Source organism: Pecten maximus, chromosome 11, assembly GCF_902652985.1.
Source record: "Pecten maximus chromosome 11, xPecMax1.1, whole genome shotgun sequence".
NCBI lineage: Eukaryota > Metazoa > Mollusca > Bivalvia > Pectinida > Pectinidae > Pecten > Pecten maximus.
Genome location: NC_047025.1, coordinates 6,678,588 through 6,706,286, shown reverse-complemented (window position 1 = coordinate 6,706,286; position 27,699 = coordinate 6,678,588). Strand labels below are relative to the sequence as shown.

Sequence of the window (27,699 nt, the reverse complement as noted above, 5' to 3'; positions counted from 1 at the left end):
TAATTTCAAATATGAACAATGGATACTTCGCCAATAAATGACTGGTACAAATTTACAAGATTCCCTTTGCTATTTTAGGTTCTATATCATTTGGCTTTTGTTTGAACTTGTGTTGATGGACCGATTATGAAGTATCATATTGCATTAAATCAAATCTCATTGGAGTTGTCAACCTACTATTTACTCTTGATCGATATCTGTCAAGCTTGTTTTATGTCCACTGTGTAAACATGATCCATCTAAATAGACATTAAACTGTACCATTAATTTATAATCTCTCATTGTCCCTTAATGTTCCGATCGGACAGAGCACGTGGTTATGAAGTTCCATACATTTATTCTAGAACAAAATCCGCAATTGCATTGGACTTCCTTTAAGGCTCGCAACATTTACTGACAAAGTGTGTCCATAATGGAGATTATCGCCTATCCTAAACCCTACAGACTAAGTAGGAATATGAGCTGTGTGAAAACAACAGACGGGCGCTCTATTATGCTGCTAACCGTAACTAGCTACTGATAGCATAGGTCACGGTTGTCATGGAGACCTCGGACAATACCTAGGTGTGTCAATTTTAGAGATTCACTTTGGTTTCAGTGTTGTTAGTATCTTGGACATTCATCAGTGCTATTTTGCAGACAAATATGGTCATAGTTTTTGTCCGTGAGCTAAACAAGTGTTAACAATGGATATTGTGATGTTATGGTCAGAATTACAAACTGCTAGAAGGTAAGTTTTAATAGTTTTTACCTTATGAAATCATTATGTTCAATTTAAACTTTTGTGAACGTTTTGTTTCTACATTGGACTGGGTATACATCTCATAAATCTTGCTTTTATTTCGCATTTAACGCGTTCTTTATAATTTATTTATTTATATATTTATTGTGATTCCAACTGATATGAAACCTTTTGCGTGACCCTTGTACAGTGTAGAAGTTCATTAAATGTACGTTAAGACTGATTTCATCCTCAAAAACATTGACATTACCTCAGACCTCATTTGAAAATTAGATTAATATCCAAGGTCGCCATGATAATCTCAGTTCCATGTTAGTGATTGATTAGACTAATTTACAGTATCCAACGTCGATCTTATAGATTGCATATACCGCGAGGGTTGTTAAAGAAACATTCCAGAATCAATTGTATCGCTTTAATTTTTTTTCTTGTGAAATTGTGTTATTTGGTTAAGGGTAATAAATAATCTTCTGCTTTTCTCTTGACAATTTAGTATATAAATGCATGAAAATAAGTAAAATCCATTTTAATAATTTTGTTTTTACATTCGTTAGTTTGAACAGAACACTCAGTTTGTTTATACAACAAGATGATGTAACCGAGAATATAGGGCGTTGGCTGTTTTGTACTGGTGTGACATCACTGGTAGTATTATATAAAGATATACATTTGTAATAATCTCTTTCCTCTGTGTGAGGGGCCGCGGTGGCCGAGTGGTTAAGGTGTCCCGATACTTTATCACTAGCCCTCCACCTCTAGGTTGCGAGTTCGAAACCTACGTGGGGCAGTTGCCAGGTACTGACCGTAGGCCGGTGGTTTTTCTCCGGGCACTCCGGCTTTCCTCCACCTCCAAACCTGGCACGTCCATAAATGACCCTGGCTGTTAATAGGACGTTAAACAAAAACAAACAAAACAAATTCCTCTGTGTGATGTCGTCAGGGATATATAAAAGCCTGGGAAATGACGTATCTTTAATTAGCACAAATATTTCTAGTGCTAAATCTAAATACATGTACCTGATTACGAATGGATTATTTTTTATGTTTTTTCCTGTTTTTAAATACCCCACGTTTTCATAGTAAGCCAAACAATGTATCGGATTCATCGATGGTACATAAAATATATACAATAATTGATGACGTGCGTTACTGCATAATTATTATAGTGATATAGTTATAATGCATAAAATGATGACGTAATCATATTTTGCGTGGTCGTGAGTAATATTGACATCTTCTCGACGAAACTACGTGAGTGATCAATTTGACACTATACAGCAATTTTGTCACACATCTCAAGCACGAGACCACGTCCTTTGTCCTTTAATGGTTGTTGCCAGATCATAGATGTAGAGAATGTTAAAAAGAAGACTTGCCCGTCTAGTTTAGAATACGGAGCTAGACACTAAAATGACAGTGTAAATGTTATGGTTTGAAAATGGGCGTAACTTTTTATTTAGTCATGTTTCTGCTGTTAAAGCTGACAGTGCAAGTTAAAAAGCATCTAATTGAGATTTAAAAAAAATAATACATGTACAGATTTCCAAAAATCGTTTCCGAGACATTCCCCAGTTATGGTAGTGTCGTATCTAAGGACGGGCAGACATTTTTCTTTTTTGTTATGCGTGGAAACAACCAAACCGCCGCTGCTATAAAAAGAACGTGCTTCGTCACACTCGCATTCACTCTAACCTCAGGTGTTCACGGTGGCACACCTGCATCACCTACACTACATCTGTACATCACGTGACCTACAACTGTATTCGCGAACGACACCAAACAGACGAAGCACTTACCTGTAACCTGAGCAGAAAGATGGTCAGTGTCTCTCAGTTTATCTTTCAAATCTTGTTCAAAATAAAATCTCCAAATAAATTCTGAAAATGCATAACGAATTAATCCGAAATACTCTATCCATTTTCTCACGTGTTTTTCATGGGTGCAGCCATTTCGATAACAAGTAAACAGTCCGAGGAGTTCCAATTTTTACTCGCGTCTACACTAGCACTCGGAACTCCTCGGATGTATTCATATTGTCTACACTACACTACACTACACTACACTAGGACTGTTGTAGTGCAGTAGTGCAGTTTTATCACGCTTTAATTGCGTTATGACACGTGCACAAATGATACGAAGACACGGAAAATATATCGATGGAAACTATGGATATAATACTGTAACAGTTGTGAAGACGCAGGTAGGAGTTCTGTTTATAATTTTATTAGGTACATGTTTTTGTTGAGGCCCAAATTTATTGTATTGTCAAAATTTTCTTTTGTTTCTTTTATTGTAAAATAAAATATATATTTATATATATAATTACCTCTTCAAATTCCATATCCAAGTTCTACAATTGCGTACAATGAAAACAAAAACCCGTTGGCGTGTGTATTGAGAACGTATACTATATAATAATGGAGAGATGTGTCGCTTTGCGCATGTATCGATAGACTGATACTTGTCTCAATGAACGCACGCGCCTTTATAGCGGTTCGTATCCATGCATAACGAAAAAGAAAAATGTCTGCCCGTCCTTAGATACGACACTACCATAACTGGGGGATGTCTCGAAAACGATTTTCGGAAATCTGTACATGTGTTGTTTTTTTTTTAAATCTCAATTGGATGCTTTTTAACTTGCACTGTCAGCTTTAAGCACTTGAATTGATATCAATGGGAAAAAAAATCAGTATTGGGTTTCATATCTGATGGCTATTCCATGGTATTACGTGTATTTTGAGTTTGGGGTTTAAAGATAAAGTAAATGTTCTACTTCACTTTTTCGATTGAGTGAAAATTTAAAAAAAAAAACGAAAAATTAAAAGATTTCATATGGGTTCTGAAAATGTTGTCAATAGCCTCCAAATGGATTCTACTTACACATCTGGTTTTTTTGGGGGTTTTCTTTTTCCCCTTCTTATTTTTCTGTTGAAATCAAATTTAATATCAAGTGAATCATATTCCCCGGTAACTTGTCAAACAGCTAGCCTATATATCGCGAGTTGGAATGTACCTTTTTTCCCATTTGGACACCTATACGTAAACCAAATACACAATGTGTATACATTGGTAGTATTTTATTGAGCTTATTTTGGAGGGATGGTGTGCAAAACAACATTAGCAGGATTGGTTTTTTTTTTTTTTATTTCAGTCATGTTTATTAGCTCCAAATTAGGTTATTGAACGATGTACACAGTCCAAGCATATACGTACATGTTATTACAAATAATAACTTTAACCAGTTATGATTGAAATGTTTTCAATAGCCAATCTCTCATGTTTATAGCTTCGCTTGTCAGTAGAACGCGTGATTATGCAATACTGTAATGACAAATCTCAACCAACACTGTTTCGCAACAGCGTATCTTTAATCAATTTAATTTACTTACTGACGACTATGTATTGATATTCTTGAGATATGATGGTAGTTTATTTTCCTAATATGAGGTTTTAATTTAAATGACATTAAAACTGGCTGTGATTCATTGTATCAGCGTCTCTTTTATGATATTAAGCTGCGACGATATATCTAATAATCACATAACATCAAAATATGCTTAAGCATGTTGACTTAATATGTTTCTACTTCGTCTTAAATAATTACAATAAAAATCAGCCCGACATACTGTGAAATTTCGATTTTAAGGATATCAATTGAAACCGCATGATTGATATGCGTAATTCTGCTAAATTTACAGGTTTAGGTTTCAAAAAGAATTATAAAGATATCAAACAGATACTTGAATGTCATAAATAAAGTCGATTTTTATTTTTTTTTTTTTGTGTTTTTGTTCAATCTATAATTTAATTCAGATAATAAATTTTCTCGCAGCAACGCCTGGTCTATACTCAGTTATAGCATTCATTCACAAGTATTTAGGTTCATTTTACAATGATTTACAGTGTTTCGCACTAATTTAGATAACCACGAATATAGCAAAATTAAAAACGTGAAAACCTAACATACATTGTGCATATTATATTGTCAATGACATCGGTCACCGAACATCTGTTTATTATTTTGAAGCTATTTCCTTAAAAAAAGGTCGAAAATATTTAATTTACCTTTACATAGAGAGTAAGTGAACAATATCAACTATGCTATTGATAAGTACTAGAAGGACCAAACAACAGCTTTGTGATGCCCCTCTCGTCATTGATGAAAACTAGAGGGACGAAACAGCTGTATGGTGCCCTATCATCGTTAATGAGTCCTAGAAGGACCAATTAGCAATCAGCTGTGTGATGTCCCTAGAAATATTAATGAGTCTTAGAAGGACCAAACAGCTGTGATGTCCCTAGCATTATTAATGAATCTTAGAAGCACCAATCAGCTGCATAATGTCCCTAGCATAAATTATGAGTCTTAGAAGGTCCAAACAGCTGTAAGATGTCCCTAGCATCATAGATGAGTCTTAGAAGGTCCAAACAGCTGTACGATGTCCCTAGCATCATTGATGAATCTTAGAAGGACCAAACAGCTGTACGATGTCCCTAGCATCATTGATGAATCTTAGAAGGACCAAACAGCTGTATGGTGTCCCTAGCATCATTGATGAATCTTAGAAGGACCAAACCGCTGTGTGATGTCCCTAGCATCGTTGATGAGTCTTAGAAGGACCACAAACAGCTGTGTGATGTCCCTAGCAATATTAATGATTCCTAGAGTTACTAAACAGCTGTATGATGTTCCTAGCATCATTGATGGGTCCTAGAAGGACTAGATTTATACAGCTGTAGAGTGCTATTTCATCTTCGCTATTCGGTATTGAAAATATATGTTTCGCTGAATTCATACTTAGATGTGCCATTTTTTTTTTTTGCGTTTACAAGTAGTTACACGATCATTTACAGCAGTTGTAATATATAGAGGGTATTGAACTGTTTCCAGTGGAAATACATATATATCCAGATTATAATAGAAATCGACATTTTTCATGAGAGCTACAGTAGCCATTATGCACATGCATATTATATATCATATGATGTGTTATAACCATTGTCCTACCTTCTGATTAAGCGTGGTTTACGTGACATTGGATATATAATAAAGCATCTAGTTTTATTTCATTACCGAAATAATCTGTTCTTAAAATCAACAGAGAATATCGAAAAAAAGAAAGAAAAAAAGATGTTAATGGTAATCTTTGAAAAAAATGTACAAAGAGAGAAGTACAGGTGTACCTGGAGGTTAAGCGTCTTTTGCTTTATCGACGACGCTCGTTATATACAGATCTAGGTTAAATCCGGATAATGTCACGCTCTCAAAGTGAGAAAATGGGTGGTGAAAAAGGAACCACTATGCATATCAGATATCATCGAATTAGTCTTACTTCGTATCGCAAGGGGCAATAAACTCAATTGAATTTTTGCCAGGGAAACATAGACATTTATCAAATTAATAAAACTTATATTTTCATTGCAGCCATGACCAGTGAAAATATAAGATTTTGCAGTAAAATTGACATTTTTTTCAGTGATAATATAAGTTTTGCAGTGAAAAGAGAAGTTTTCCGTTTTTGACCAATCAGAGCTAACCTTTGTATTCACCTCATTGAAACTTATTGATAAATTGGTTATTTTGCTGTATTTCTGAAATATTCTGACTAGTTTTTACAAAATACTCACTTGACGTTAGTTATTCAAGCACAGCTTATCCGATAACAGCAGAAAACGCTTAAATTGCGCTGATCAGTCCTTTCAAAATGGCGCCGTCAAGTTGACGTGGAGTAAAGTCAATAAGAGATGACGTCATTACTGATTCCCGCAGTTTTTGACACTATTAATTTTTGGATGTAAACCATTCAATATCCTCCATATACTATCATGATGTCGCATAGAAAATGTTCCCATGGACTTCAACAATATACAATATAATATAAAATATATAATATAATAAAGAATTGCAATGAAGTTGGTTGCCATAAGTAATTCTGATGGTATATTTTGTCTTCGATATTGATTGTAACATGTCGTTTTGCAAGTGTTGCAAGACGTAATTCAGAGAAATTTAACACTGATCTATGGCTAAACTTGTATCGATTTCCGCCATCGCCCTCAGCGGACAAATAAAATCCATGTTATGACACCGAACGACACACACCTCGGAAGGAGTGCCCAATCACAAATTGATTAAACGGGCAGAAATATCATTAAGTTGTTAAAGTGAAATCACGAAAACCTGTTGAAATAGGTCATTGCACCTTTCAATAGTTGATATGTCTTAGTGACATATTTAAAGCGATTTTAAGGCAGGCGTGGTAACATGTGTTATGTATCGACAAAGTGTGATCGTGTGGACAGATGCACTGTAAGCTCTACGACGACGTTGTTTATTCATCCAGACGCAGTTTAATCTCGTCGGCTTTGTGTTTGAAACTGGCCTGGAGCCGTCATGGAATTCAAATACATTGCCGTTCTAAGAACACTCTTTGTTTCTTTCCAAATACACCATTTCCGCTTCCTTTATTAAATTGTTGGATCTGTCTCGTTCAGTGTCAGGCGTTGGTGACATATTCAATGCACTTCATTGCATAATACCCTTCATCCAAACGACGGCGGTGTAGAGGTCCAAAGGTCACGTGTCCCGGTTAGGAGGACACATATACGGGTCAGATCACGTATACGGACAACATATCAAATATACGGGTCAGACCACATATACGGATCAGGAGGTCACGTTTACGGGTCAGGGGTCACGTATACGGGCTAGGATATTACGTATAGGGGTTAGGAGGTCACGTATAGGGGTTAGGAAGTCACGTATAGGGGTTAGGAGGTCACGTATAGTGGTTAGGAGGTCACGTATAGGGGTTGGGAGGTCACGTATAGGGGTTAGGAGGTCACGTATATAGGGTAAGGAGAACATACGGGTCAGGAAATCGCGTATAGGGGCTAAGAGGTCACGTATAGGGGTTATAAGGTCACGTATAGGGGTTAGGAGGTCACGTATAGGGGTTAGGAGGTCACGTATAGGGGTTAGGAGGTCATGTATAGGGGTTAAGAGGTCACGTATAGGGGTTAGGAGGTCACGTATAGGGGTTAGGAGGTCAAGTATATGGGTTAGGAGGTCACATATAGGGGTTATGAGGTCACGTATAAGGGTTAGGAGGACATACGGGTCAGGAAATCGCGTATAGGGGCGAAGAGGTCACGTATAGGGGTTATAAGGTCACGTATAGGGGTTAGGAGGTCACGTATAGGGGTTAGGAGGTCACGTATATAGGGTTAGGAGGTCACGTATATACGGGTCAGGAAGTCGCGTATATGGTTTAGGAAGTCACGTATACGGGTCAAGAGGTCACGTGTACGGATTAGACGGTCACATATACGGGTCAGCGGGTCACGAATAGGGACTAGAAGGTCACGTATACTGGTCGGAATGTCAAGAATAGAGGTTAGGTGTCACTATACGGGTCAAAAGGTCAGATATACTGGTTAGGAGGTGACGTTACGCTGTCACGGAAGGGGAGATAATTACTATGATATTTAAGATTTTAAAACTTCTAAACAGTGCTTTACCGAAACTGAATTCGCCATGTAATTTATTTAACACACCCCAATGCGAAAAAAAATCTATGAATATCAGTGACGTAATGAAGATAAGAGTCCTCTCATCAGGTGTTAAACATTTTGGCGGTCATATTAAAAAAGAGTAAGTTAAAATTTGAATTCCATTAAAATATCTTGTATATCTTATCTACATCCACCTTCATTAAGATTTCAATGTTAATCAGTAATCATTACCAGTTATGAATAATAAAGAAATTTATTGCAAATGTAATCAGATGATCTGACCTATTTAGATAACCACGTGCACACGTAATGTAAATAACTAATCTAATTGTTATTATGCATATTATGTGTACAGAAACACTTATGTTTAAGCTTACTACAATCCAGAAATATCATGAAATATTACCTGTATACTTACATTTAAGACTAGCCCCCTTTCTTTAGAATATTAAAATCATAAATAAAATTGACCTTTATGCCTCTTGGTCTCTAGAATATGTCTGATTCTAACCTAAGATACAAACGAGGAGGAGATCAAGTAGTATTAGAAAGTATCTGAGCAATCCTTAACAAAAACATAAGGGGCTGGTGGTCAGTCTAACTTACATTTAAGCGACTGACAGAATGTCAATATTAAGTCGCGTTAACCTCACCTGTACAGAGTTTTATAATGTTTGTTTTTGTTTGTTTGTTTTTGTTTAACGCCCTATTAACAGCCAGGGTCATTTAAGGACGTGTCAGGTTTTGGAGGTGGAGGAAAGCCGGAGTACCCGGAGAAAAACCACCGGCCTACGGTCAGTACCTGGCAACTGCCCCACGTAGGTTTCGAACTCGCAACCCAGAGGTGGAGGGCTAGTGTTAAAGTGTCGGGACACCTTAACCGATCGGCCACCGCCGAGAATTATACATTTTATAATGTACAGTAGTGATATTTGTAAAGTATAAAAAAAGTTAACTATCTTTTTATTGATGATGCAATAACCCTGCATTAAATGTAAATTTAAGTGACCCCCACCCCTTCTACAATATAATACTGGCCAATGGAACATATACCACCCATATCTAGCTATAACTCTCCCCATCTAAATCCTTCAAAATTATTCAAAAATGTTTATCTGCCGCGAAAGAACAATTCTACAAACTGGCGAAATTCTCATGAAAAAAGCGCATCTGCTTTCCTGTTTAAAATCGTTATCTCCAATGATAAAGTAAGATTATAGGCGTATGTTATAACGGCGTGTATCCCCTTGGTTTACGACGCGTCAGACGATGTCGACATACAACTAGCGGCAGAAGAGCCAATAGAAACCTTGTGTTGGATTATGGATACGGTACATCACCTCTATACTTAAACCACGAGGATATATCCTTTAGCGATCAGTGCACAAAATAAGAGGACGCCATGGTGTTCAAGTAATACTCATCGCAACTGGATCCCGACCAAAACGTTAAGAATTTGGAAGCAGGGGTGCCTGACTTTGTGATTTGGATACTTCATATACAGAACATAGGAAATATGAAGTCGTCATTTTAATGATGAGAAGCGCTCAATGTTTTGAGCTGTAAAGAAGAAAAATTAACTGATGAGGATTTTCGTGTCGGTTGCAAAAGCGTAATCGAAACATATCCATCTTGTATAGGGGATTTTACCAGTTTTATTTGTATGCCTTTTCGTGACTGTTTATCATAACACGGTATTATAAGTTGATGATATCCATTTATATACAGGCAACTGGAGTGAAATAGCACCGTATCACTAAGAAAATAATCTATATCAAATTCAGGGATCCTAATGAAATGCAATACTGGAAGTGTTTTGATAACGGCGGACAGAAAGTGACCATCTGTTTTGCTATCTCTTTAATCTAATATCATTGTTCCGTTGAGCAACGCCATTTTGGCATATCGGATTAACGGTCAACACTTTTTTGGATTAATCAGAATTCTACAGTTCTATGACTGAGGGAAATGGTCAAGTGCGAATGACTGAAGAGTTCTCTAACCCAGCTATTATTAGCTCAAGCTTACGAGATGGTCTGTGGTTCATAATCTAACCCGCAGTTTTTATTTTGATTCATCCCTTGTCAGTCAATGGTAGGCCCGGGCTCCAGTTTAACAGAAGTAATTGACCTCATCTTGCCACTCAAAGACCCTGCTGTGATAGCCCTGTCATATTTGTGTAATCGCAAATCATAGCTATTCCATTGCCCATATCAAAATAAAAGGATTTCAAGTCGGTAAATAGGCCATATTCTCATGAAGCATTGGATTGAGGATATATGGCTGTTTTCAGCTGTTTGTAAGCCACGGCCGACTCGTAATGATCTGGCTCATTAATCATACCGCTTTTGATATCAAAAACTCACTTACCAAGTGTATAGAGAGTAACATGTGCTGATGAAAACGGTGTGAGACTTTGGTACATAATCAAATATTGGGAAACGTATTTCCTTCTGTAAATCAAATTAATCTTGGTATTGCTTGCATTAGCTGTAAGACGGCAATCATATAATTATACGGTTTCGCGTAGTACGTATATTCTTGCGTATGAATTACCGATTCTCGGAAGTAAATCAAAGGCTTCATTGGGTTTTCAGGAGGAGCTTGTAATGAACGTTGCTTGATAAATAGTATGAGTTCGGCTGAGCTGTATATAACGGTATTTATACGGAGAGTGACAAACGTGTGATTTTGTTGGCTGTTCAGTACGGTACCTTAACTGATTCCTTGATCCTTGTATATATATCAACTGACAGAAAGTGAACCCTTCGGAACGGTCAGACCTTTGTGTCTATTGATTAAGACGCCTGATTAATTTGCTGAGCCTTCACGTGAACTATTGGAGAAGAAACCAGATAGTCCTCCACATAACGTGATGGAATGTCGTAGTGAGGGGTCTCAGAGAATTTCAAAGAGTTGTTTTTTGTCCTTTCTTCATTATTTTCCAGGGTTAATAAGTTATTTTGATATCAGTATTGATTTCCTTGAGCGTACTATAAGATCGCCATTTTACACCGGTGTGTTGTGCTAATAACGACGAATTTCTGGGATCTGTACGTACCGGTGATAATTGTGTATGGTTTTTCATACCACCTCGACTCTCTTCGTCGTCATTGTCTTGTTGTTGTCGTCGTCGTCTTCATCGACGTTGACAGTGTATATTACGTCAGAGCTGGTTTATTAGATGCAGCCTTCCGGTATGACAATACGATGTAAGTAATTAGAGTAAATTATATCCTTGTATTTTACGGTGAATAATAATATATTTTTTAATGTATTTCCCATAAATATCTGCCAAAACAATTACTGATCATCTGTTTGAAATATATTTCTTTCGAATGAATTTTGTACACTGTAAGTGTGTGGAATCATTTTGCATCAGCCGTGTGTAAAGTATTTCATGAATAATGTTTAAATGGGATAAATTCACGTTTGAACTGTTACAGTTTCTTTACCTATCCTCTGTGAGAACTGAAAACATGTCATATGGTTACAAAACTTGGGTTTAATTTGTGAATGAATGTTTAAACAACAAAAACAATTCGTTTTATTCTCATTGTACTTTTTCATAAGTCTTCGTGCAAATATCAGTGGTTTATTCGAATTTATCCTCTTGTTTCATGTGAATGTTCGTATTGTTTAGTATATTCAGCCTGTGTTTACGTCACATTTGACTTGAAACAGTGACAGATGAATATGATATTTTTTTGTTTTTCTTTCTTTATTTTTCTTTTTTTTTTCAGTCTTTGATAATTAATCTTTTCCGAACATGTAGAATATTTTATTAGAGCTAGGTTTTAGTCTATTGATTATGTAGATATACAATTTTAGGGATTAAATGCATTCGTTTAGTTTAATCAAATTCAAAGCATGATATCATCTTTTATTCTTTGTCCGTCACGTGATCAACAGCAGGACAATCAACTACACTCTGAAAAAAAGAGATTTTAAGCAAAGAGATTTTTTAAACATAGGAGCACGGTTGTATCTATCAATTATCCAATTATGAAATGAAAAGCAAAGCTATTAGCTAATTTGTTGAAATTGATGACAGTCACTTTGTAAAACGTATACTGCAAATCGGATAATTTACTTGCAATATCAGTTCTATGTATGCCCGGGGGTAAAGAACTATTAAGTAACATAACCTAAAATTGCGTTCATATTCCATTAGATAAATACACAGAGCACTTTCTCTAGTATACGTTATCTAGATTGATTTTTTGTGTAAAACGTGTGAAAACGTTTAACACTATTGATTAATTCAGACAAAGCCTTGTTGACATTTATATGACAATCTAAAATTACTCTTAAAACGCCTTACAGTGCGTATAGCGAAATGCCTTGCTCATGAATTAGTCATACAGATGTATTTCTATATAACATTCAACGTTTGCAGTTTGGATTATTGACGGGGTCAAAGACAAAAAAAACTGCATTGAAATTAATACAAATTTATGGGAGGGGATGCATTACGCCCCCCTTTTTTCTTTTACATATACGTAGTTATTATATTTTCTCCAAGTGATGGTCAGTTTGTTTGTTTGCTGGATTTATCGCCCAGTAAACAACCAGGGTAATTTTTAAGTTATGGTTTTTCATGTAGTAGTTGGTGACTACATCACTTAACAACATACGGGAGGCCCGTCGCATGCCATTCAGGGCAATTTTCGTAAAGTGTCTTACCAAAGGACACAAACACGATAGCAGATACCGGCTCTTTCTCTGATTCCCGAGAAACACAAACTGTGTGGGTGGTGAGCGTCGAACATCCACATGAGGTTTGGTGGGTGGTGCTCTAACCGACTGAGCTATCGCGGCCCCCTGTGTTGGAGTTACAACACCACAACACCTGTTCACGCATGTAGCAGCATGATACTCTGAGCCAAACGGCATAGTTTCTGACTCCGAACCCAGTGACCGTGATGTCGGTAGGGTTGGAGGGTGGTAGTACACACATCATCAACAAAGACTTATAAATATATCTGATATTCTGTGATCTGAACCTTGCATGCAACCCAGTCAAGTAATAAGGGATGCGGATAAGATACGTTCTCTCGATCTGTGTTGAGTTAGGTAACAAGCTAATCTTTGGTATTCCGCAGGCAGCTGGCTATTCTATCAAAGTAACTATACACGAATGCATTTTCTTAGTCTAGTGGAAAGATTCTAGCCTGGTGTACAATGGTTTTACATTCACTTGCGCGGATATTACTTATAGGAGAAATGTAAAAAGAAAAAAGATGCAAACGAAACAGCAGGGTTCCTTTCATATTTATTCAAGTTCCGTCTTTAACGATAGAAGGTTTCACGATAGCTGAAAAGCGAATCGTCGGATTATCATGGTTGATTGCATTACAGTACGTTACACTTGAGTGAGTAATTCAATCAGCCATGGGTATTCGGCGATGAAAAACCGATACCCTTGCCGATTGATTTTTTTTAATTATATCTCTCAATATTATATCGGAAGAGAAAAGAATCGAAATTTCAACGGAACAGACTTGAAATCATTTATCAGATTTCTTATTTAAGCAATTTTTTACGATAGATGCGACCTGATACTTAGACTAGTAAAAACTTATTCTTGATAGTCACGTGATTTTCAGTCTTTGTTAACCATCAATATTTTCGTCTATGACATCGTGAGTTTCTGTATAAGGATTGATGTTATGATGATCATATAGATTGTGAATCTGACAACATTAATTGTTGTAGCTGTACATCACGGTATGTATTACTTTGCAGCTTAAGGGTCTCAATCATAGCTTAGTAAATTGATATTAAAGTCCAGCGTTTTACAAGTGCATGTTTTAAAAATAGATCAGGTTCAGTATGTATTGTGATTTTATAACCTCTACAATTTTGTGGATACAATGATGTTGATGTTTCCAGAAAGTAATGGAATCGGCACCTGACATTTTGCCTCAATAAGTTGGTTTAAACTTTTGTTTATTCAGGCATTTCAAAACATGTATAGTTACAAGATTGAATGTACAGAATAGGAAATAGAAACAAGTGTCTCAAACACTTATGTAAATCTATCACCCATCAATAAGTTGAATCAATCTACAAGGTATTTTAAGGTCAGATCGATAACTATGATTTTAATATACATGTAGTATATATTTACGTGTGCTCAATATAACAATTGCTGACGTCATATTGTTGCCTTGCTCGCGGAAATATGAAAATCACAACTCCATCATCTACAGGGGACAACTCCATCATCTACAGGGGATATTGTTGACGTCATCGAAACGCTCTAACTTTATGTTAATATTATAGCTGACTGACCAGTGGTCACTTTAATAGCATACAAATCAATATGGATGGTACATTATATATGCCTTAATTAGAACTGTAAATAATTAATATGATACCTGTAGTTATCCTCAAGTTAAGTACTAGAGTTTAGGGAGGGTTTTTTATGAACCATTTTAGCCTATACTATTCAAAATTGATGATTCAGCGAAAATAAAGAACGGGGCTTATTTTTGGCAGGGCATATTTTACAGAATATAATGATAACATTATCCAATAGGGTTTGCGTTTGCACCAACAGCCTATTGGCTTTCAGCATACTAAAGCAACAACAAATGATATTTATCAATCAAGCATCAATTGTGTGTATTTGTACATTCTAATACGCGACAAGTGTTACGTGTAAATTACACCAATATTGAGAAATTTCAAGATAGTCGAAAATTCGAGTTTTTGAAATGTGATTTGCTTTGACTCCTGTGTCAATGTGTCAAATAATTTAATTGGATATCACACTGTCATCGCAATCTAAGTAGACTTGTTCTATTCATACAGACTGATAACACTACTAGCCTCCCTTATGTGAAAATCAATACCAACCCCTCTTTAAGTATAGGACGACACATATTGACTCTCGAACTACAGTAAACAATGGTCATTAGGGCTCAATTATCGCTGAGTAACTTCGCGGTCAGAAACAACATTACGCTCGTTAAGGGACTGGACACTCATTTAAAAGGATTACGGTCAATAGCCAGAAACAAGTCCAGAACTACTACAATCTATCATGTTGAGTATAAACAAATAGCTGTTTGATAGTAACGGTCTGTTGACGCAAACATACAGCGGTCGCCTCTTCGGGATTTATATTATTTTGGATGAAAAACCAGTATATTTATATATTTTTATTATTTAGAATAACTCCGGACATTAAAAGGATATTGTGCTCTGAATCATAACTATAAACTATACCACTAATTTAAAACCAAACCCAAAACCTTGTCTATGTTTTCGATGCCAATACAAGCGTTAATTACGCAAAATATATTTAACTATTTCGATAATAGTTGAAAAGCCTTTTCCTTTTGAAAATACCCGTTAAATGTGACATTTCTCCATCGGCACATGACCTAGAGAGTTGCTTTTCTAGTTTTGACTAGCGATAAGTGTCACACGAGCATCAAGGCTAGGGATGTGATATAGTAAATAAACGACAAATTATATTTATTTTGGCATTTGACGTCATTGAAATTCACGACTAATAGAAAAGAAATGCTTCCACTATCATTTCAGAAAAACAGGATATATTGACCTGGAAATATTTTCAGTAATTGATGTTTTTACTTTTACTAGGGTTGTAAAGAAAACGAATATTGACTTTAAAAGTCCGTCCTTGAAAATTCCAAAACAAGCATTATAATTTTAGGTTCGTGACGGTTTTGCCTTAGTGCTGTCTAAAAAGACGGAAGTCTATCCAATCAGTTTACGCGACGAACTGACACTGAATGTAGCTTTAGTGAAAATGCTGCACGTTCTAAGCGATGTTATAGACCATGCTGCTTAATCCATATAATTAATTAACCAAGGAAAGCTAACTTGATGTTGCTTTGTTGATATTTAGGGGGAGGGGTATTTATTACGTTCTGATGTTGTCCAGTTGTCTTGACCCTCCTTGTCAGCCATGATGTATTACGTACCAGGTGAATTCATTCGATGACATGCTGCGCCGTCTGGACAGTTTGACGTATGCTGATCGGAATTGTTTCGTTTTGATATAATCAATTTTTCTTACTTGTATTAACAGCACGACAAAATGACCAGCTGGACTCCAACATGCCTTACAGGACTACCCGAGACAAACGCAATCTGTCCAGGTTAAACCTCGCAGGGGACAAAGCCAATGGTATACACAGATCGGTAAGATATACAATTCTGACAATTCTTATTTTCACATCTGAGTTAGGGTTATGGTGGTAGCTCAGGACTACTACAACCTTTGTGGAAGATCCTAAGCGTGGTGTTCGATCCCTCTCCGTAGAGTTCACGCTAATCAGGCACAGCTGATGTTACAGTCGGTTTTACTTGCTGTCGTTGCCGTGCTCAAGCGGAAGACACTACGTTCAGTTATCTAGCTAGCATACAACGGGCTCCTGTATGCTTTTCAGTGTAGTAGCCACAAGCTACTGCGTAAGACCCTGCCTCAAAATGACATTAGCAGTCGACGTGATATTAAACCCATTTAACAAATGTATTCGAGTTCTGGTTTTAGTATAACACAAAACATAATCAAATTCGAATGGTAAAGGGCAATTAAAAGCTCATTTCGATTGACAGACAACCGTATCATTCCATAAGGATAGGTTATCAGAATGTTTACATGTACGTCGGATTTGGTTTCCAACAGAACATGGTCAGCACAACATGTTGATAACAATACGTCGATAACAATAGCAAGGCGGCCATGATGTATTTTTGATCGTATGTCATTTTATTAAACACTAGGCTTACACTGGTTTCTCCTTTATTTTATCCGAAGGGGTTTTTATCCGTTCAATTCACACGCCACTTAAATATACATTTCATTTCCCGCAATTTAATATGCAATAAAACATTGTCCCTTAAATATACACCTCATTTTTTCCAATCTAATATGCAATAAAACCTTGTCCTCGTCCTCGGTTAATATTTTTTCATGTTAATGAAACCACATATCAACCTTATCAAAGGGCTATAATTGTATATTAATCAATATCATGTCCTCAATTATCAATGTATATAATTCGCGTTCGTTTTATTTCAATAGTATTACATGTATACGCATTCCAAATTGTATATCTTTGACATACAAGGGTTCTGCTCCTGATTAATCCATCATCTAGACACCTTATAATATGCCATAAAAACGGAGGTTCTGTATGTGCCACATCCTTTTATAAAGATTAAACGGCATCACATGGCAAGTAGTGGCCGCGGAAGCGGAGTGGTTAAGGTGTCCCGACACTTTATCATTAGCCCTTCATCTCTGGATTGCGAGTTCGAAACCTACGTGGGACATTTGCCAGGTACTGACCGTAGGCCGGTCGTTTTTCTCCGCGTACTTCGGCTTTCCTCCATCTCCAAAACCAGGCACGTCCTTAAATGACCATGGCTGTTAATAGGACGTTAAACAAAAACAAGCAAACATGGCTGTACCAGTGTTAACTAGGCACGTTTTGGCTAGGTATAGCTCATTTCTCATTTTCAAATCGAGGTTTCTGTCTTGTCATGTGTAAGGATTTTTCCCCCGAAACCTCAGATAAGAAACAACAGAAACAAATTCCGTGTTAATATGATTAAGCTTCAGTTATGTTCAAATGCCAAAAATACTACAATACTGATCAACAGCTTAATAAAAATATAAATTAAAATATAATTTTAGCATTTATGTAATCAATTCTGTTTCCAAATCATTACTTCACAATAGGAGTGCAAACGTATTATTTGGATAATTTTCATTGCAGGGGAATTTGAAATAGCTGAAATGTTCTAGATAATTTTAATAGAGTATCAATTATATAATTGTTATTTTACCTTGGTTCGTGGTTGTAATTGGTACATGGCGTGTCAAGAGATGCGTTAAAATTATATTGTTGCACTATATTTGTCTACAGGTTATTGAAATATTTGAAAATCGTGCAGATCACTGTAGGCAATTTTAGACGGGCAATCAAAACAAGATTATACTCAACGAACTAGGTTTTCAGTTGTTTGGCAGTATTGATCGACAATAGCTACATTAAAGCAACCATGTGGCGTTAGAGGGATGCCGGCACCAAGCACTCTTCGAACTGCGATGGTTGCTAATAATAGACCAAGGCGGAAGAATGCTTTGTATTCCAGAGCATCTAAGTACGAATGTTTCATTATAAAACATTCTACATCCTGTTGTGTTCATGTTACCGTGTGTCTGAGTGAATCGCTAAACTTGTGTGTCTCGAAATCTTGATACAAATAAATATTAAACTAAAGCGAGATTTCAACCTTCATATCGCCATGCATTGTTTAAAGATGTGTTCATGATCAGGTTGAACGCCAGCAGGATATATTCATCAGTATGATATTTTAGTCCTAAATAAATGTTAAGAAATTTGGCGTTTTCATACAATTTTCTACCTAGAATTGTGAATATATGTTAAAGTGAAACGCTGAAAATAACGTTGTGTGATTTGTTTTCCTATGGCCTACATTTCGTTTGACGTCACAGTTGACGTTGTGATTCATTTCCTAACACTGTCACGATTGTTTCGTCTGGATAGGGAGCTTCTATTTAAATCTAAGAGTATTTGATAACTTTCATCCAATTCTTGCAAGAATTATTTTCAAATATAACAAACTTGGAATACTGTATCCGGACAGGGAGTCTCATTTTAATGCTTTATTAACCCGATAATATTGATATATCAGTTGGTAACTTGATGTTGAGAATTTGTTTTCCGGCGAAAAATTCAAATATAATACACAGCAACCCCTACGTTTTAATAAAAAAAAAAAAACATTCCGCTTTCTGTTGTTCTGTCTGAAAAGAAAATTCCAAAAAAGTGTTCAAAACCATTCTTGCCTTTCTTATTAAAAATCTGTATTTTTTTCCTGTGCACATACGAGTTTATGAATAAATAAATATTTTACTTTTCTTTTCCTCTTTTATTCGATTATTATTCTATTACGTTTAAAATGATAAATAAAAAGTCTCGGAATAACTACATATCACGAGTGTAACAAAACAGAAAAATATAGATTCTGACGTAACGAAAAGACACGTGCACCAACAGATTAGTTTTACATTTTAAGAAAGAGTGAATGGCATTCTAACTTCAATTAATGTTGGGGTTTTTTTTCACTGAAAACTATAATAATTGTATGTTAACAATATGTTTTATCACTTTAAATTTAATAGTTATTGCTAAATACTGTAACGTAGTGTAATGTAATGTGTAAAACATAAGGATTGTTATAATAACACGAGGAGTTTCACATGAGCCTATGCATTTTGAGCCAGTCGCAATCGTGCAGACACTTTGTATGGTTACGACAAGGGCTCACATTTTTCAAATGTTGCTCGCTGGAACCACTACAGCTGTTAATTCGGCTGTATAGTGGGTCATCTGACCAACAGACAAAGTGAGCTGAGGTTTCTTTCCATTATTTGTTAAGTTAAGAAATATTCCCTAATAAATAAGATATTGGTCTACCCAGTAAAATATTAATTTTGACAGGTGATGAGATAATATGTGTGTGTGTTTTTTTTTAATTAAAGTGATAAATATTGGGTCAACGTTCGCGGCTAAGTACAGCAATAAAACACAATGGAAGGAAACTACAAAGACTTATCCAACATATAATATTATCTTATAATGTAGCATCCATCTTGTACAGTTTAAGAAAACTCGTTACTTTCTCTCTGTACTAAAAATAGGTTCAGATATTCCATCCACATTCTAGACAGCGGGATTAGAAGTCTTTTGTTAGAAACGAAGGAGCATTGTTCGGATTAACTTGTGCAACATCAAAAGGAAAGCTGTTTTGATTTCATACTGAACTGAAAGTTATATATCCTGGTAATGTTTATATTGTTTGTGGCAGAACACATGTTTTATAAGCATATCGACAGTTGTGACATGTACGCTTCAATGCCATCGATAGTTGTGACATGTATGCTTCAATGCCATCGGCAGTTGTGACATGTATGCGTCAATGTCATCGACACTCATAGCATGTATGCTTTAATGCTATCGATAGTTGTGACATATTTGCTTCAATGCCATCGATAGTTGTGACATGTATGCTTCAATGCCATCGATAGTTGTGACATGTATGCTTCAATGCCATCGACAGTTGTGACATGTACGCTTCAATGCCATCGACAGTTGTGACATGTAAGCTTCAATGCCATCGACAGTTGTGACATGTATGCTTCAATGCCATCGACAGTTGTGACATGTACGCTTCAATTTTATCGACAGTTGTGCTTCAATGCCATCGACAGTTGTGACATGTACGCTTCAATGCCATCGACAGTTGTGACATGTATGCTTCAATGCCATCGACAGTTGTGACATGTATGCTTCAATATTATCGACAGTTGTGCTTTAATGTCATCGGCACTTATAACATGTATGTTTCAATTTCATCGACAGTTGTAAGATGTATGCTTCAATGCCCATCTGTCCTTCAACGAGATTACGTCGTTCCTGTTAACTGTTTTCAACAGCGTGATAATTATCTTGACATCATTAGCATGCTGTTTATTTCGAATTATCATTAATTAATATTTAATAAAATTGGCCTTTTTTATTATATGTTTCAAACATAAATGTCTCCTAACAGCCGTCTTGCCATAATTTACATCATACAATTGCGGTCTTGACATTTTTACCGGTTGTCTTTCTGTTTCACCATCTTCAATCTAGATTACGTTCAATATTACATTACATGAAGGCCAAGAGGCTCTCCTCTTCTATATTGGTATCGGAAACTCAATCAGGCCTTTGTAGTTAATCCGTAAACGCTTGCTGCTAGGTTTTCGTATTAAGGAATTCCGATCGAGACACATCAATAAATTTGTGTGGTGCAACAATGTCACACCGCCTTTTCTTATCGACTGTTCCACAACAGATTATCATAATAGATACAGTTATATTACGTCAAACGATATACCAACATGTATGTACATGTATTAACGAAATCTTAGTTCTAATGAAAAGCAGTTAAAATAGAGAACAAAATATAAACACAATTAGGACAAGGCATTCCTGAAGGTTAAGCGTCTTGTGTTCGGTCAGGTATAAATATAGGTGACGTCACGTTCCAGAAATGGAAACACGGTGATAAAAGGGCAAGGTTTTGTGTTCAATGTCGCAAGAGCTAAACTTATCTCTGCAGATTTAATTCTGTAATAGTGCCCTATCATCAAATTTAATGATAATAAAATAATACGGTTTTGATAAATTTGATATTTATGTATTAGAAAAAAAAATCTTCTATATTCGATCTTTATAAAACAAAAAGTCGACATTGCATGTCCGATGTTCACATTAACATAACATGAGCTCCGTGAATTGTATATTTGTACATTATAGTTTATATCCATCGAAAAACTGCAAGATTTCTTGCTTCATTTAATCGATTTTCGAATTACAGATTATGATTTCGCTTACATGTTGTATCCTTATGTTTATGTATGATTTTTTTCGGACAGTTATTGAATTGATTTTGATATCTATATTTCTTTAAAGAATAATAAAACAATGTCCTTAACTAGCAAGATATTAAATTCAAATTCTATTAAAATCTTTGTCAGTGTCTAATTAGTTATAAACATACTATCTCACTAAATGGCAAACTAATATACGCTGTAAATATATATTTACAAGGAAGATAAAGAGCGCCGGCCAGGATTACATATGACTGATTATTTGTTTTTAATATTACCATAGTACGCAATGAGACGAGGCAAAAATCCCTATTGAACAGTCGGTTGTATAATTGAGGAGATTATTGAAGTTTTGTTTGATTTCGTTATCGACAGTTATCATCGGTTGAAGAGGAGTTTATTTATGCTGCCGAGTTTGGAGACATTCCATCTGTCAAAAGGATCCTGGACGATAATCTAACGTTTAATGTGGACTACAGTGATATCATCGGCAGGACTCCACTTCGTCTTGCAGTAGGCAATGAACATCTGGAGGTATGTTAAATAAGAAACTGTTTCATGATCAAATTATGTGGAGAGAATTTCAATTCCAAATAAATTGTTCAATTTCTCATGAATAGTGATACCAGTTTAGAATGTGTAGATGTTATATTAGAAATTGACTTACAATGAAATCGTATGCAGCGTCGTATTTTAATTATGCATGAATAGTTCCAAATTCTAATGAATAGCTTAAAAATTTAGAATTCCCATACGTATTTTCATTTTTTTTCAAATATCCTTTTATCGAAAATTAATCGATTTGATTGAAAAAGAACATTATCCCCTCCCGTATCTAAACATCTCTTTAGGGTCTTTTTACCTTCCCTACTGGATTTTTGCCCTTTGGGTCCCTAACTAGTTCTAGAAAGACGAAAAAGCTATATAATACCGTTTTTATTGATTAATCGTTATTGGTTGAATCAGTAATATTGAAAATCCGAGTATTTGATATAAAAACAAAAATGACGAATGAAGACAATTTTATGACTCGCGCCCTTTCAGGGCCTTGAACACACGATCTTCACCACCTTATCGCCTAGCCAGAAATACCTGCAGCTTATACCAATACACCGCATCCACGTTCTTAAATAAAGAATGACCCGATACTCTGGCATGCTCATTATGACAAACTGTCGATTAGATGGCATAAATATCTGGATGTAATATGGTACAATTCACATCCATGTTTGTATATACATTGCGACCCAGATATTCATATTATCTAATAGATAATATTTTGGTTATGACTTTTGAATTATATTTCGTAAGATGGCAAAGGGCATGTCCTTTCTTCCTGGAATTTAAATTTTTTTTTTTCATTCACTAACTTGATGGCTTCATATGCATCCAAAAATGTCATTAGAAATAGGATAAGCCCGGGAACACAACATCTACAGTATGCCTATCCAAGTGGATCTAGTTTATCGTTGCTGTATTCGTTTAGTCGTATTGTGATTTGGTATTTTACCATCTTTCTGAATGACAACAACGTGATTTCCTCATAGTAATCTAATATGTCTGACATCGATTGAGTTCTTATCTGTTTACAGTACGCTGCGGTGAAGCAGATATGAGTAAATAAATATCATGCCAACCAAATTATAATGTTGTTTGATTTCTGTCCAAGGTCGTCGAGCTACTTTTGGACCGGTCAAATCTGGCTAACATCCACGAGGCACTTCTCCAGGCCATCAGTGCCGGCCACGAACAGATCGCAGAGACCATTCTAAAGCATCCAAAATACAGAGACGTTAAAAGGGATAACAAGCGTTTTGGTGAAACAGATTACTTTTTTAATACCACGAATGAGGATTCACCGTTTTCTGCTGACATAACGCCATTGATATTGGCAGCGGAAAGAAATCAGTTCGAAATCATACAGTTACTTTTACTTCGCGGCGAGAACATTAATAAACCGCACCATTATTACTGCAATTGTCAGGAGTGTAGTAATAAAATTCAATTTGATCAATGGCGTCTTGCGAAAACGAGGCTCAATGCCTACCGTGGTCTAGCAAGCAGTGCCTATATCTCACTTTCCAGCAAAGACCCTATTCTGACAGCGTTTGAATTGGCAAGGGAACTCCGTGGGGTTGCAAAAGTGGAAAAGTATTACAAAGTACGAATTTAGTTTTAATAATCTATCCATCTCATAATTTTCCAGATTCTCAATTCCTATACAAACATTTCACCAGTTCATCATATGCTGATATTGTTTTAGAAAAAAGAGCATTCGTTATTTGTTATAATCTGTATCATATAATTGTTCATAGCCTGTTTATGAATTCAGATAAAATGTATATAATTATATTGTCAGCTTAATATTCATCAAATCAAACTTAATGTGTTTCATGTTAATCTTTATTAGAATGAGTACCTTGGTTTGGCGGACCAGCTCAGTATATATGTAGTTAAGCTACTGGACAAGGTCAGAGGTCATGATGAGCTAGAAAAGCTTCTTAACAAGAAAGGCCCAGACTGTGAGGACGACACGTATGAACTACTATCCAGGCTCAAACTAGCCATTCATTACAATGAGAAAAAGGTTAGTGACAAATATATGTAGAACGCTTTAATCCATTCCCTCCAAACACTTCGACACTTATGAACTGCTATCCAGTCTCAAACCAGCCATTCATTATAATGGGGAAAAGGTTAGTGACATATATAGAACGCTTTAATCTTTTCCCGTGAACAAAATTGGAATATTACCAATTAAAAATATTTTATGCTGATTGTGAACATTATATCGTAATTAAATATTATGACGTAAACAGCAAAAACGGACGCTACTGGATAATTTGTCAACAATGCAATAATGGAAGCATAACGGTATCAGCAATTGCTAAACTTTTATAGTTTGTCTGGGTAAATAAATATCGCTACTCCATATACAATTCACATATAAATGCCAATATGAGCTTTCATCTTATATTGGAATCAGAAAACTAGAGTCATCATTTTGGAAGCGTATCATAAATCGTTTATGAAACCGAGACAAATTACATTATGAGCCGAAGATTATTGCTTTGCTATGGGACATCAATCCTCTGGCGTCTGTCGTGCGCCGTCAGTCGTCCATAAACATTTTCTCAACAGGTATAGATGAAACTTGCTTGAAATAACTAGTAAAAGGTTCTGAGCAAATAATTGTACATGTATATGTTTTAAGTGAAAATATATTTCAAATTGCTGCAATGATCGGTATCTTTATTTTTGCCAGTAAGATAACTTATCCTGCTTATTTTCAGTTCGTTGCCCATCCTAGCTGCCAACAAAAGCTGGTCAGCATATGGTACGATGACCTTCGATCTCTGGAGAGGTCAAACTGGTTTTTCCGTAGCATGATGGTCATAAGTATTACTCTATGCTACCCAATCTTAGCCATTCTCTACTGGTTTATTCCGAAGTCAAAGGTTAGTAAAATAAATACTGATTTTGTTAACGAGCGGAGTTTTTTTTTGTTTTTTTTTTAGTATTAGGTAACGACGATGAAATAAAAATATATATGATATAGGTGTATTACGGAGATATCATTAAGTATCCACGAAAAATTAAGGGTCATTAGTTAGAGTATAGTAATACCATAAAGGTACACTGGCAGGTGAAGGGTAAGATATCGATTACTGCATTTTGCACAGTAGAACCAACTTTCAAGCTAATAAATTTCCGAAACATTTTTGTATCGAAACTGCACGTGTACAGATTTGATAAAGACATCGTTCTCAACATTGATATGGTAAAATGATATTATGAGTTTGCAAAATTCGCCAACCAGAATATGAAGACATTTTGCGATAACCAAATATAATAATCATTTTGTATTCCACAGTTCGGCCAACTAATGCGTTATCCGTGTGTTAAGTTCATCGGTCATACGATGTCTTTCATCACTTTCCTGGTAATGATACTGATATCCAGTATCACCGCCCAGCCTGCCACACAACATAAGATTCGAGCTTTTGACGATATTTGCGAGAACTACGAGTCTTTCCAAGTGAACAAATCCAGCGAATATCCACCCGACTTCGTCGTGCGCATATCTAAACCAGAGATTATACATCTGATGTTATCGCTGTGGATCATAGGTAAGTTATGTTTTTTAACAGCATTTCTTCAATTTGTTAGAAAAAATAGTGTTTAAGAATTTCATTGTAATATAATTATGTTATATTTGATAATTTCTGAAGGGGAGTTAAAAAAGCTATATACTTGTAATTAAATACCTTGTATATAGAGCAAAATAGATATTTATACTTACATATGCATGTACACAGGCAATATTCCTTCACGTGAAATTCACGTGAATTTTTTCATGTGAAATTCACATGATTTTTGTCATATGAATTTCATGTGAATTTCACTTTTTTGCCCTTTTTACGTAAAATTCGGTTTCATGTGAATTTTACGTGAAGGAATATTGCCTGTGTACAGTGTTCACTTCAGAATTCTAACAAGGCGTGATAGCGAAATTTCATTACCGCAAATGAAGTCCGACTTGGACAACCATCGTGGAATTTTAACATCTACACAGTATTGTGTCATTTTAACATTATTATAATAATTGTTAGTTAAATTTTTTCTCCCTTTTTTGCCCCCTTTGCTATTAAAATACCAAATGGTACAATGGTGTCATTTTTATCAAAAAAAATAAGCACAGTAATAAAACTCATCATTACATGGAGTTACAGTAAGCTCTTTACATGGTGTAAGATCCGGGAAGGTGCAGATATATTTTTTTATGAATCTTCCAAAATTTAGCTCCTACTTTTAAAGACAATATCATTAACCGACTTATCGACCTTACAACACAGACATGACTGCTCTCAGGACGACAGGGATTATATAGGGACATGGTTGATCACAGGACGACAGGGGAGTTGTAGGGACATGATTGATCACAGGACGACAGGGGAGTTATAGGGACATGACTGATCTCAGGACGACAGGGGAGTTATAGGGACATGACTGATCTCAGTACGAGAATGGAGTTATAGGGACATGACTGATCTCAGGACGACAATGGAGTTATAGGGACATGACTGATCTCAGGACGACAGGGGAGTTATAGGGACATGACTGATCTCAGGACGACAGGGGAGTTATAGGGACATGACTGATCTCAGGACGACAATGTAGTTATAGGGACATGACTGATCTCAGGACGACAGGGGAGTTATAGGGACATGACTGATCTCAGGACGACAGGGGAGTTATAGGGACATGACTGATCTCAGGACGACAGGGGGTTATAGGGACATGACTGATCTCAAGACGACAGGGGAGTTATAGGGACATGACTGATCTCAGGACGACAGGGGAGTTATAGGGACATGACTGCTCTCAGGACGACAGGGGAGTTATAGGGACATGACTGATCTCAGGACGACAGGGATGGTATAGGGACATGGATGATCACAGGACGACAGGGGAGTTATAGGGACATGACTGATCTCAGAACGACAGGGGACTTACAGGGACATGACTGATCTCAGGACGACAGGGGAGTTATAGGGACATGACTGATCTCAGGACGACAATGGAGTTATAGGGACATGACTGATCTCAGGACGACAGGGGAGTTATAGGGACATGACTGATCTCAGGACGACAATGTAGTTATAGGGACATGACTGATCTCAAGACGACAGGGGAGTTATAGGGACATGACTGATCTCAGGACGACAAGGGAGTTATAGGGACATGACTGATCTCAGGACGACAGGGGTGATATAGGGACATGACTGATCTCAGGACGACAGGGGAGTTATAGGGACATGACTGATCTCAGGACGACAAGGGAGTTATAGGGACATGACTGATCTCAGGACGACAGGGGTGTTATAGGGACATGACTGATCTCAGGACGACAGGGGAGTTATAGGGACATGACTGATCTCAAGACGACAGGGGAGTTATAGGGACATGACTGATCTCAGGACGA

At 36.3% G+C, this 27,699-nt stretch overlaps 1 protein-coding gene across 2 annotated transcripts in view; it reads left to right on the top strand.

The window, feature by feature from the left end:
* Positions 1-447: 447 nt before the first annotated feature.
* The window catches only part of LOC117337596 (short transient receptor potential channel 3-like), a 51,649-nt gene continuing 24,397 nt past the window's right edge, over positions 448-27,699 (top strand). For both annotated transcript variants that reach the window (XM_033898644.1, XM_033898643.1), the window contains exons 1-7: positions 448-730; positions 16,329-16,441; positions 22,089-22,247; positions 23,383-23,874; positions 24,124-24,300; positions 25,007-25,171; positions 25,588-25,843. In XM_033898644.1, the coding sequence (XP_033754535.1) occupies positions 16,358-16,441; positions 22,089-22,247; positions 23,383-23,874; positions 24,124-24,300; positions 25,007-25,171; positions 25,588-25,843 (1,333 nt within the window). In that variant the 5' untranslated portion in view covers positions 448-730; positions 16,329-16,357. The remainder of the gene's footprint in view (positions 731-16,328; positions 16,442-22,088; positions 22,248-23,382; positions 23,875-24,123; positions 24,301-25,006; positions 25,172-25,587; positions 25,844-27,699) is intronic.